At 58.7% G+C, this 12324-nt stretch overlaps 1 protein-coding gene across 5 annotated transcripts in view; it reads right to left on the bottom strand.

The window, feature by feature from the left end:
• The window catches only part of EFL1 (elongation factor like GTPase 1), a 49856-nt gene that overhangs the window by 13076 nt on the left and 24456 nt on the right, over positions 1-12324 (bottom strand). For all 5 annotated transcript variants that reach the window (XM_060179518.1, XM_060179519.1, XM_007522513.3 and 2 more), the window contains exons 5-14: positions 11632-11765; positions 10540-10677; positions 7889-8100; positions 5713-5836; positions 5310-5386; positions 3905-4041; positions 3269-3391; positions 2291-2390; positions 1489-1643; positions 1121-1284 (exon numbers count right to left, since the gene is read on the bottom strand). In XM_060179518.1, the coding sequence (XP_060035501.1) occupies positions 1121-1284; positions 1489-1643; positions 2291-2390; positions 3269-3391; positions 3905-4041; positions 5310-5386; positions 5713-5836; positions 7889-8100; positions 10540-10677; positions 11632-11765 (1364 nt within the window). The remainder of the gene's footprint in view (positions 1-1120; positions 1285-1488; positions 1644-2290; positions 2391-3268; positions 3392-3904; positions 4042-5309; positions 5387-5712; positions 5837-7888; positions 8101-10539; positions 10678-11631; positions 11766-12324) is intronic.

The following is a 12324-nucleotide window of genomic DNA, read 5'->3' as shown; positions in this document are numbered from 1 at the left end:
CAGGGGAGCCGCTTCACAGGCGGTGAAGCAGGTCTGCAGGTGTCTGTCTTTCTCTCCCCCTCTCTGTCTTCCCCTCCTCTCTCCATTTCTCTCTGTCCTATCCAACAACGATGACATCAATAACAACAATAATAACTACAACATTAAAACAACAAGGGCAACATAAGGGAATAAATAAATATTTAAAAAATATTTTTAAAAAATCAGGAGAAAGCACAGCTGGGAGAGAACTGAGCAGCCCTCTGTGCAAAAGGCAGGAGAGCCAGCCACCCAGGGAGTCCACGTTGGGACCGGCCGTGGCTTCAGCGGCCTCGGGAGCCATGGCACGTGCTGTGGGCTCCATCATCCCGCCTGCGTCCCTGACAGGCGGCAGCGGGTGCCAACCGGCCCAGCAGGGCAGAGGGAGACGCCTCTGTCCACGGGGCCTCACGCCTGGGGCACTTGGAGAACTGAAGGAGGGCAAAGGCGAGGGCCTTGACCTCTGAACTCACCAGGCCTATGGGCCCAGAGCAGGGTGAGGGTGAGCCCAGGCGCAGTCCCCGCAGGAGGGCCTCTCAGGCCGGCCAGGGACGAAGCGCCCCCTGGCTGCCTCCTCGGCTCACAGTGCTGCAGACCTGCTTCCTGTTCCCAGACCCCCGGCCTCACCGGGCGCCGGCCTTCCCTCATCCTGGCCTCAGGACTGAGCCAATGTCACTGCCCCACCAGCCGTGGGCCGTGCTGCCTCCACCGCGGGCCCTTGGCATCTTGGACGTGCAGTGACTCTGGCTGCAGAAGGCCTGCTCTGCCCAGGCCTTCCCTCATGGCCTGTCACAGCCCGGGAGCTTGGTGTCCCAGGCGTGAGTAGAGACGGGGATGTCATCCGTCAGGGCAGCACACAAGGGACACAGGGACTCCAGTGTGACTTGCACTTGCCAACATCAGCCCAAGAAGGTGCCGGAGCCTCAAACACAGCACCCAGAGCTGGACCGGGGAGACAGCTCAGCAGGCAGAGTGCAGACTCGCCAGCCCCAGGGTCCCTGCTCCCTCTGCAGGACAGTGCCAGGGCTGGATGGTGCCCTGGGCTCACTTGCCCTCTCACACATGGCAGATCAAGACCTGCGGCGTCACTTGCCACGCTTACCTGTTCCAGAAACTCAGCAGGGCTGTACTTGGGGCCCAGGACAAAGATCTTCTTCCCTCTCCGAGCCACGCCGCTGAAGACTCGGGCGAAGGCGATGAAAGACTCCGCTCTGTCCCCATCCTGAGGAGGCCTGGGGGCCGCGCTCTCTAGCGGCCGCTGGTCACCTGCCGGGAGTAGAGGGTGAGAACACGGTGCCACCTCTCCCTGACCTGCCTGGGGACGCTGTAGGGGGTCACCCGGATCACCTGAGGGGCCCTGGGAGCACGAGACGGGGACCCAGGGTGGGAGGAGGACGAGAGTATCAGCACCCCGGGGAGGGTGCAGCCAGCGACAGGTGCCGGGGCTGAGGGGTGTGAGGTCTACGGTACCTTCGGGCTCTGCCGCCGCTGGGGGACTGGTTCCGGGGGCACCACCCTCCTGGGGAGGGTCCGAGGGGGCCTGCCCCTGCGTGGCAGCCAGCTTCTCTGCGTGGCGCTGCCGGGCACGCTCTCGCCGCTCCGCCATCTCTTCCTGCGTGAGGGGTCTGGAGGAGAGCTGCGTGTCACCCGGGGTGGGCGTGGGGTGGGGGGTGAGCCCAGGGCGGCCCGCCCGCTCTCCCTGGCGACTTCTGCTCTGCTGGCCTAGAGGGCACCAGGGCTGCCACAGGGGCCAGACTCCAGGCTCCTCCCAGAGGCAGGGCCAGGAAGCAGGGAGGGAAGCCTGCAGGCCGCCCCAGCAATGCAGGGAGACTCATCCCTGGGAGGGAGCAAACGTCTGTGCTCCTTGCATTCGGGAAGGGGGGGCAGCTGGAGCAGCAGGACAGTCACACTGCGGGTGGACAGAGGGCCAAGCGGGGCTTCAGACTGGCAGGTGGGGGACCAGGGAGGGGCCGGTCTGGGGGTGCTGGGGAGTTCTGCTGTGGGGGCCGCAGAGGTGGAGAGGGGAGGCTACCGAGAGAAAACCCAGTGCAGGGGTCAGGGAGCAGAGGCTTCAGGGCCCTGTGGCTCAGCCTGGGTAGCGTCCAGCTGGTGGGGCCACTCAGCAGTATGGGCTGGACATGGGCCTGAGGGTAGACCCCGTACCCTCCCTTTGTCACCAGGACCCGCCTCCCCGCCTGTCTCTCGCCCTCCCCGCAAGGCCCAAGCCAGTGCTGACACGCCTCTGCTGCTCTGTCTTACCTGTCTGTCTTACCTGGGCTTATTCTCAGGTAGAGCCTTGGCGTCAATGGCAAACATCTTGGAGACAAAGATAATGACCGGGGCTGCGTCTTCACTCCCGCACTTCATGAAGGCTAGACGGTTGGACCGGGACAGAGCTGTCAGGTGGGGTGGGTAGGGGACACAGGGCCGGCAAGCCCAATGCTCTGGCGGGGAGGGGGATGGGGCGCAGGATGGAGCTTCCATACAAAGCCAAGGCAGGAAGTGGGGCTCAGCACCCCCACCACGGCCAGGATCTGCTCAGGGCGGAGGCCACTGCCCACAACTCCAGCAGCCCCCAGACGAGTGAGGAAATGAAACGGGGTGTGTGTGTGTGTGTGTGGGGGGTGGACTGCCCGGCAGAGCACACCCATCAGGCATGGGACACGGGTTCAAGGTCCTGGCCCCTGCGTGGGAGTGCCTGTCTGGGGAGCAGCGCCGTGGCGCCTGTCTCTATACGACGGGACAGGAGCCCAGCACAGGGCAGTCTGCCAGTGCCAGGAGTGCTGGAGCTAAGTGGACTCAGAGCCCAGGGGTGACCCTGACGGCACAGGACAGGAGAGAAAAGAAAATGGAAACGCTTTATCCTGACGGTGACAGAAACACTCTTGAAACCAAGGTTCATCGAGACCGTTGCCCTTTGGGTGCCCTTAAATGTGGCTTCACAAGGGCACATCCAGAGCCAGCTGGGCTGTAGAAGCAGCTCACAGGAGCGAGCCATGAGCGCTGAGGCCACGGCAGCCACAGTGCAGTGGAGGTGGGGCCGGAAGGAGCCGGGGAGCCAGAGCTGGCCATCAGAGATAAGAAGCCCGGGGAACGCACTGCCCGTAAGTCTCATAGGGTGGGCACAGCTGTGACGCAGACGGGAGAGTCGGGACAGCGCCCAGTGGTTGGGGGGCTGAGGCCTGAGCTCCCAGAATGGGATGGAGCACCGGTCAGGACGCCTGCCCACATGCCCACCCAGGTGCCCCACCTGCTTTCAGCGCCTGCGTCTCCAGGGGCAGAGAGTCAAACGTCTGGGGGCCTGTGCACAGGAGTTTCTCCACGCGCTCGGGGGTCATCTCCAGGGGGCTGGGCAGCTTCTGGCACACCATGGCTGTGGGAGAGCTGTGGTTAAGGGCTGGGGACCCAAGGCTGGCCCACTCCACCCTCACCCCTACCCTCTGCCCAGACACCAATGCCTGGCTCAGGGGCAGCCTCGCTCACCCTGGCTCACCAAGGGGTGTTTGTGACAGATGCTGGTTGATGCCCTGAGGAGCCCAGAGCTCCTGTGCCTGTGAACCCCAAGTCCTGATGTACCGCCCACCACCCCTGGTTTCTGTCCTTATGGCCTGTGGCAGCAGTCGGTCAAGAGGGTCACCTGACAGGGCTGGAACTTCCTCAGTTCTCGGTCGAGGCGACACTGCCGCTCCCCCTCCCCAACACCCACACCTGTGGGGGCTGCTCGGCGTAGGCAGATCTGAGATGGGAGGGCGCGCCCAGCACAACACGGGCCATGCCACAGTGTGGGGCCAAGCTCCAGTGCTGGGCAGGAGTGAGAGGGGCCCGGGGCAGTGGGGTCCCACGCGCAGGAGGGACTGGGGCCACAGACACAGAAGGCAAAAGGTACCGAGCACAGCCTGTGAGACGGGCAGCCACTGGCTGCAGATGGCGCTGAGTTGCACCTTGGGGTCCGAGTGCCGGGCCTCGCGCGCACTGATACTCAGCCCCAGGGACGTCACTATCCTGTCGATCTTCTCCTTGTCCCTGCGAGCAGCAGACGGGTAGGGACATGTCAGAGACAAGAAGGGACAGAGCTCAACCTGAGCTGATTCCAAGGGTGCCTCCTCATCTCCCGGTGGGCACACATGAACACAGGACGGCCCAGTCCAGGGAGCCATCATCATCATTTTCCCAGAATGCTTCTGGCTCTGGCTCGTGGTGGTGCTGGGGATTGAACCTGGGACCTGGGAGCTTCAGGCGGGAGAACCATGATGCCGTTTCCTCTGCCCAGGAAGCTGGCTTTAAAATACCCTCAAGCAGCACCCCGGCACACAGGCACTAAACAGAAAGACCTGATCCAGTGGCAGGAGGTGCTTGGCAGCAGAGCGCAGGCCTCGCACACTCCAGCCCCAGGTTTTTCAGTACAGGAGCCAGAGCTCAGCAGTGCTCAGAGCTTTCTCACCCTCAACAAACAAATAAACCTTTCTTCTGTCTGCCTCCAGGGTTCTCGCTGGGGCTCAGTGCAGGCACTAGGAATCTACTGCTCCTGGCAGCCATGTTTTCCATTTGACTGGACAGGACAGAGAGAAATTGAGAGAGGAGGGGGAGGCAGGGGAGGAGGAGATAGAGATGAGGAGACAGACAGACACCTGCAGACCTGCTTCACCACGTGTGAAGCGACCTCCCTGTAGGTGGGGAGATGGGGCTCGAAACCAGAGCCTTGCACTGATCCTTGTGTTTAGAACTGTGTGCGCTTAGCTGGGTGCGGCAGCTCCCCAAATAAGCTTCTCACATGCCCCGTGATGATCAAGACATCAAGCAACTTGTCCACCACGATTTTGTTTTAACTGGGTTGGGGCTCACCCCATAAAGTGCACGTCTCACAATACAGGAGGCCCTGAGTTCCGACTCTGAGACCACGTGGGAGCATCACAGCACCAGAGGAAGCTCCGTGAGTGGTGGAATGGTGCTGTGGTGTCTGTCCCTCTCTGTCTGTGAGTGACATGAGAAGAATGGGGAAGCTCCATGAGTGGCGGAATGGTGCTGTGGTGTCTGTCCCTCTCTGAGGAAGGTCCCCGAGTGGCAGGCTCATCCTCTCCCAAGGCCTGGCGTCACCAGGTCACGCTGAGCTCCTGACAAAGCCAGGCCTGTGCCACCTTCCTCCCGCCACCTCTCCACCACACATTCCACAGCCTGCTCAGCCCCCATCCTCTCCTGTCCCAGCCCTGTGTGCTACCCTTAAAGACAGTGGCCCTCTGGTCTGTGAATCCTTGGCCCGAAAGAGGGCCAGGACAGAGGGCCAGCATCCTCACCTCTTGAGGACAGCCTCATACAGACTCCATATGTTCTCCAGAATCAGCTGCACGAACAAGGGCTTCTTCCCCTTTGCCTGCAAGGATGCCGAGCGGCAGGCTGTCAGGTGAGCGCTCCCTGCCCCTGGTCGCATCCTCATTCAGATGGAGGCCCACAGGCACGGCCAGGTACACCTGGCCCACTGAGCTTTCGCCAGCCCCACCACCGGCAGCAGTGCCCTCAAGGGAGGTATGGAAGGGACAGACACAAACATGGTGCTCAGGTGCCCAGGATGCAGGACTCCTGCTTCTCTTCAGAAAGAAGAAGGGGGCTCAGAGCTTGGAGGGGAGACTCAGGTTCGACCTGGGGTGCAACCCAGCACACCTCCGAGTGGCTGCCAGCAGGTGGCGGCAAGGCCCTCACCTGGTCGGCCTTCATGACCTTCTTGGCCTTCACGTTGATGTAGTAATCCCCCCACAAGGTTCTCAGCAAGACGTCCTTCCGAATGCCAATCTTCTGGCTGTAGATGCTGGCGAAGTGCTCGATCCTGGGGAGAGTGGGACTCCCGTCACTTGTAATGGCCAGATGAGCGGACAGCGGGTGGCAAGTATACGATGGCCGGACATGGGCGCCAGGGTGACCCCCGCCTCTCGGACGTGGCGGGGGAGCAGGGAGCCAGGCAGGCAGGCAGGAGGTGGGGCTGAGTGCCAGGCTCTGCAGCTCTCCATCTGCAGGGGTCACGGTCCCTTACTCCCGCTCTGGTCAGCGGCCTTCTAGGGGTGGCATCTGCTTGTGCCCCACACCTACCTTATTTCCCGTTTCAGAAGACTCTCTGCAAGCTGTTTTCATTAACGAAAACTGCAGCTCACCTCACAGCTGGCCAGTGCTGAGCCCCAGCCGGTCCTTGCCCCAAGTGAGCTCCCATGGGCTGGGCTGGGCTGGGCCGGCGGCGGCACTGAACCCACCTGCACATCCTGCTCCCCCCCCCCCAGCTGCCAGAAGCACTTCCAAAGCCCGAGCTGGGAGTCTTCCCCTCACGTGAGGCACAGGATGCCTATCTGCCAACACTTCTGAGGACACCAGGGAAGGAGGGTCTTTGTGCTCCTGCCACCATCCATTCCCCAGCGTCAGCATGTCACCCGTGAGACCCGGCACACACGGGCTCTCCAGTCAGCCCGCCTCGCCTCACCGGGGACCCACCCTGGGCACCCAGTGCAGGAAGCAACTCACACTCAAGTCTCTCCCCGCTCCTTCCTTCCTTTCCCTGAGACTGAGATGGGGACATGTGACAGTGGGGTCACCCGAGAGTCATCGCACAAGAGGGGACAGGCACGATGACTCAGAGAACAGACAGGTCAGTTTGTGCCAGGGCCTGAAGGCTTGGGGTGGAAGCCGTGGCTTTAGAAGGTGATAGGGTGAGGCCAGGTTGTACCACGCCACCACCAGGGGGCACCAGAGAGCTGTGTGCCTCCTTCCTTACAGGATATGAGTCCACGAGGACCTCAAGGCTTCAGTATTTTCTTTTAAGAAACAGGCTGCTTCATGTTGTGGGTGTGTGAGCTTCCTGCAGTCACAGTCCCTCTGCTTCTGGGCTGATCTGTTCACTCTTTTTATTTCAGACAGACAGGGAACAGAGATAGCAGAACACTGCTCTACTGTCTATGGAGCTTCCCTGTGCTGTGGAGGGCTCTCCCATGTGGCGCCAGATTCAGATCTGGGTTCTAGTGGGTGGTGACACATGCCCTGCTTCGCTAGCTGTCTCCCGCCCCTGCTTCATGTTTTAAGATTGATCATGGGGCCAGGCAGCGGCACACCCAGTTGAGTGGACATGTTACAGTGTGCAAAGACCTGGGTTCAAGCCCCTGGTTTCCAGCAGCAGGGGCAAATTTCAGGAGCAGTGAAGTCAGGGTGCAGGTGTCTCTCTTTCTCCCTTTTCCCTCTTTTTCCCTCTTTTCTCCCTAAATTTCTCTATCAAAAAGAAAAGTGGGGCCGGGCAGTAGCGCAGTGGGTTAAGCGCACATGGCATGAAGCGCAAGGACCAGTGTAAGGATCGCAGTTCAAGCCCCCGGCTCCCCACCTGTGTGTGTGGGGGGTCGCTTCACAAGTGGTCTGCAGGTGTCTATCTTTCTCTCCTCCTCCTCTCTCGATTTCTCTCTGTCCTATCCAACAACAACAGAAATTAACAACAGCAGCAACAAAATGGGAAAAACATCCACCAGCAGCAGGGGATTCCTAGTGCAGGCACCGAGCCCCAGCGACAACCCTGGGGGCAAAAAAAAAAAAAAAAAAAAAAAGGAAAAAAGAAAAGAAAAAAACAAAAGAACCAAAAAGAAGACAAGCATAAAAAAACACTTGATCTAATAATTTTTGTGAGACAATGCCAGAGCACTGGTCAGCCCAGGCTTAAGTGAATAAGGGACTGAAGCGGGGTCTCTGGGGGCCCAAGCATAAGGCATGAAGGTCTGGTCCACTGCTGTGTATTTCCCTGGCTCTCTCTAGCCCCCTAAAACAGATTAAAAAGAGAGAGAGGGACCCAGCAGCGCGCTGACCCGCCCTCCCCGCAGGGCAAGGTCACCGCCTGGACGTGTGCAGTGCTTACCCGAAGCCCCAGCCGTCGACAGCGCTGGTGAACACCACATTGCCCTGGTCGGGGGAGAAGTAGAGGTGCGAGTCGTCCGTGTCCTCCAGGCCCGAGCTCCAGTCGTACAGCTGCTCCCCGGGCTCTGCAGCCGGGCCTCTGGGCTCGCCCACTCTGTCCGCTCGCTCTTCTAGGACTTTAGAAGTAAACAGAGTTCCCGTGAGTGCATTCATCTACAAGAGATGTGAAACGGCAGAGGGTCACTCGGCTGCTCCTCCAGGGCCAGGTGCGCACGCCCACTCTGCCCGCCAGCCGCCTTCCTAAACCCAGCTGGCTTCCGGGAAGGGATGTCACTAGTCTACGTGAATGAATGGCGCTCCGCTCAGCTCCGACCTGCTTCTCAGTCCCTCAGTCCCATGTAGCGGCTGCACATACTCCGCGTCCCTTTTCTCCCAGCCCTGCTCAGCTCTGGCAGATGATGGTGTGGGGGACTGAACCTGGAACTCTGGAGCCTCAGGCATGAATGTCTGTTGCATAACTGCCATGCTCGTTCCCCAGCTCATCATGTCCTTCCAAACGCCAGCTGTCTCAAACATCTGGCTCTCTCCCCAACCTCCCCAAAGTCACTTGAGCTTCTGCCTCAATCGCAGACAGTGGGACCAACCCCTCAGGTCCTGCTGCCCATGGCTGAAATTAACCCTCTGGTTTCCCTGTGAGTCCCCACCCTCCCCTGCTACTGCAGGGGTGAGGGTGTTGCTGGGTGGGGAAGCAGAGCCACAAAGGGCATGCTCCCTGCCTGGCAGGACAAGTCACCTGCCAGCACCTGGCCAGCATCAGGCTGCCCTCACCCTTGCCTGCCGCCCTGGGACTTTGTCTAAGCCTCTCTCTCCGGCAGCCCAGCTCACTCTCCAGCCCCACGCCAGCTCCTGTCCTGCCCTCCAGCCTCTCTTTAGCCCCTTCCTGACTGGGTGGTGCTCTCTGCAAACAGGACTCTGGTCTGTCTGGTTCTGCGGGCCCAGCCTCCAGCCGTGGCATCTGGGACCCCAGCTACTCAGCACACGGCGAGACCTATTTGCCAAGCAAGGTGAAAGGCCCACAGAAGATGGTCAAACCTCTGTACAGCGGCCTGCTGGTGACACACCTGGTAGAGTACATGTTACCCTGTGCAGAGACCTATGTTCAATCCCTTGGTTCCCACCTGTGGGGGGCGGGTGGGGGAGCTTCATAAGCAGTGGAGCAGGGCTGCTGGTGTCTCCCCTTCTCTGATTCCTTCATCCACTCTGCCTCCCTATCTCTCACTATCAAAGGGAAAGGGAAAGAAGAAAAGAAAAGGCCAGCAAGAGTCGTGCTGCCACCAAGTCCCAGAGGGAACTCTAGCAGAGAAAAAATACAAGTACCCCCTTTAAAAAAACTTATTGGGAGTCGGGCGGTAGCGCAGCGGGTTAAGCGCAAGGATAAAGCGCCAGGACCGGCATAAGGATCCCGGTTCCAGCCCCGGCTCCCCACCTGCAGGGGCATCCCTTCACAGGCGGTGAAGCAGGTCTGCAGGTGTCCGTCTTTCTCTCCCCCTCCTCTCTCCATTTCTCTGTCCTATCCAACAATGACAACATCAACAATAACTACAACAACAATAAAAACAGCAAGAGCAACAAAAAAAATATTGAAAAAAACAAAAACAAACAAAAAACGTATCGTGGCCCAGGTGGTAGCGCAACAGGTTAAACACAGAGTGTGAAGGATCCCTATTTGAGCCCCTGGCTCCCCACCTGCAGGGGGGTTCCTTTGCAAGCGGTGGCGCAGGTGTGCAGGTGTCCATCTTTCTCTCCCCCTCCTCCCTCAATCTCTCTTATCCAACAACAATGGGAAAAAATAGCCGCCAGGAGCAGTGGACTCATAGTGCCGGCACTGAGCCCCAGCGATGACCCTAGAGGCCATATATATATTGCTTCCAGGGGTGTGGTGCCGGCACTATGAACCTCCTGCTTCTGGAGACCATTTTTCCCACTTTATTATTTATCTTTATTGGATAGGACACAAAGAAATTGAGAGGGAACAGGGAGATAAGAGAGGGAGAAAAATAGATACCCGCAGAGCAGCTTTGCCCCTTACACTGCAGGTGGGGAGCCGGAGATCCTTGCACGGGTCCTTGAACTTATACTATGTGTGCTTAACGGGACGTGCCACCATCCAGCCCCTACCTTTACTTATTTTTATTGGATAGAGACAGTCAGAAATTGAGAGGGTAGGGGGAGATAGAGAGGGAGAGAGACAGAGAGACACCTGCAGATCTGCTTCACCATTTGGGAAGCTTCCCCTCTGCAGGCGGGGACTGGGGGATTGAACCCGGTTCCTTGTGCACTGTGATGTGTGTACTCGAGTAGGTGTGCCACCACCCAGTCCCAGGGAGTCCTCTCCTACAGAGCCTCACTCTCGACACCACCACCCAATGTAGTGGCAGCAGTGCTGACACCTTCTGTGCCCTTTATTTTCAAGGCTACAGGAGACATGGGGGGGGTTGTCTTCAGAGAGGATGCTGGTCCTGTCCCCTATGTTGTGGTGCGGAGCGTCTCCCCCCCCCCCCCATGGAAAAGCTCAAACCGGGGGTCTTGGGCCCTGAGGCACCGTTCTGCCAACTCATCCCTGGGCCCAGGCTTTTAGACATGGGAGAGTACCTGCTCCAGAATGTTCTTGAGGTGGGCGTAAGCCTCTTGCGGGGTGAACTTCAGCTCCACAATCAGACGGTCTATCTTATTGATCACCAGGACAGGGCGGATGTTCTCAAGCCAGGCCTGTCTCAGGACCGCCTGAGTCTGGGCCCAACAGAAGAGGCAGGTCACACGTGGGCAGGATCAGTGACTGAGTACACCCTCCCCTGGGGCCCAGCGCTAGCAGAAGACTTAGACTACAGAAGAGGAGGCAGTGGCCAGACAGCTCAATGGGTAGTATGCTGCTGGGTCCTGTGGTTTCTCGCCATCTCTCTCTGAAGAGTCTATCTAAAAATGTCAGCCTGGGCAGTGAAGCCCAGGAGATCCCTCTTCCTCCCCGCACCCCACCCCCACACACAGACAGGGCAAGAGAAGAAAGCTGGGAGATAGCTCAGCATGAGAGTGAGTGCAGGTCCAGGACACTGGAAGCCCAGAGGCCCAGGCTTTATATATATATATATATATATATATGAATGTATGTATGTATATATTTATTTATTTATTTATAAAAAGGAAACACTACAATAGGATAAGAGGAGTACAACTCCATACAATTCCCACCACCAGAACTCTGTATCCCATCCCCTTCCCTGGTAGCTTTCCTATTCTTTATCCCTCTGGGAGTATGGACCCAGGGTCATTATGGGATGCAGAAGGTGGAAGGCCTGGCTTCTGTAATTGCTTCCCCACTGAACATGGGCGTTGACAGGTGGATCCATTCTACCCCAGGCTCACTTTTATGATGTATGAGCTGAGAGATGCTCTGGTCTCCCTCTCTCTCATCACCTCTCACACAAACAAATAAGCAGTGATGGAAAAGGAAGCACGGCAGAGGGAGAGAGAGGATGAACAAGGGTGTGTGGGGCATGGAGAGGGCGGGTGGCCCGAGAAGCCCTCACGGGGAGTCTTGTGTGGAGAAGGAGGTGCCTGGGGGCTGCCACACCGCGTAGGCCCAGGTCACCGTCTCTCCACATCAGAGCCAGTTCAGACCCACCCGCAGGAGCCTGGAGAGTGAGGTGTGTGGCTCTGGGGGACAGGACACCCTGCCACAGCCCCCACCTGTGGACACACGCCCTCCACAGCGTCCACCACGATAATGCAGCCGTCACAGATGCGCACAGCAGTCGACACCTCAGAGGAGAAGTCCACGTGGCCCGGGGAGTCGATGAGGTTGATGAGGTACTCCTGGTCCCCTGCAGGAGGAGGGGTCCATCAGGGGCCTAGTGTCACCTCCTCCAGTGACATGGCCTCTGGGACACGCCTGCCACCAGTAGCTGTCACACCCACTGAGAATGTCAGCGAAGGGACCACATGTCCCCAAGGGCACGAGTGAGTGATACGTCTGCGTGAGGGCCTGTCTGCACCAGCTCTCTGCACACAAACGGTGACTTTACTACCAGAACAGTCATAGCTCACAGACACCTGACACCCGGCGTTCGTTTTCTTTACGCTGCCGGGGTTCTCACTAAGGCTCTGCACCTGCAACATTCTACTGCTCCCTGCAGACTCGTGGCTCTTTATTTTCAGAGAGAGGCAGAGAGGAGACAGACACAGCATTCCTCTTCCACTTCTTCTTTTTTTAATATATTTTATTTTTATTTATTTATTCCCTTTTGTTGCCCTTGTTGTTGGATAGGACAGAGAGAAATGGAGAGAGGAGGGGAAGACAGAGAGGGGGAGAGAAAGACAGACACCTGCAGACCTGCTTCACCGCCTGTGAAGCGACTCCCCTGCAGGTGGGGAGCCGGGGTT

Source organism: Erinaceus europaeus, chromosome 20, assembly GCF_950295315.1.
Source record: "Erinaceus europaeus chromosome 20, mEriEur2.1, whole genome shotgun sequence".
In the NCBI taxonomy this organism is placed as follows: domain Eukaryota; kingdom Metazoa; phylum Chordata; class Mammalia; order Eulipotyphla; family Erinaceidae; genus Erinaceus; species Erinaceus europaeus.
Note: the sequence above shows the minus strand (reverse complement) of the source record. Positions and strands in the feature narration are given on the sequence as shown.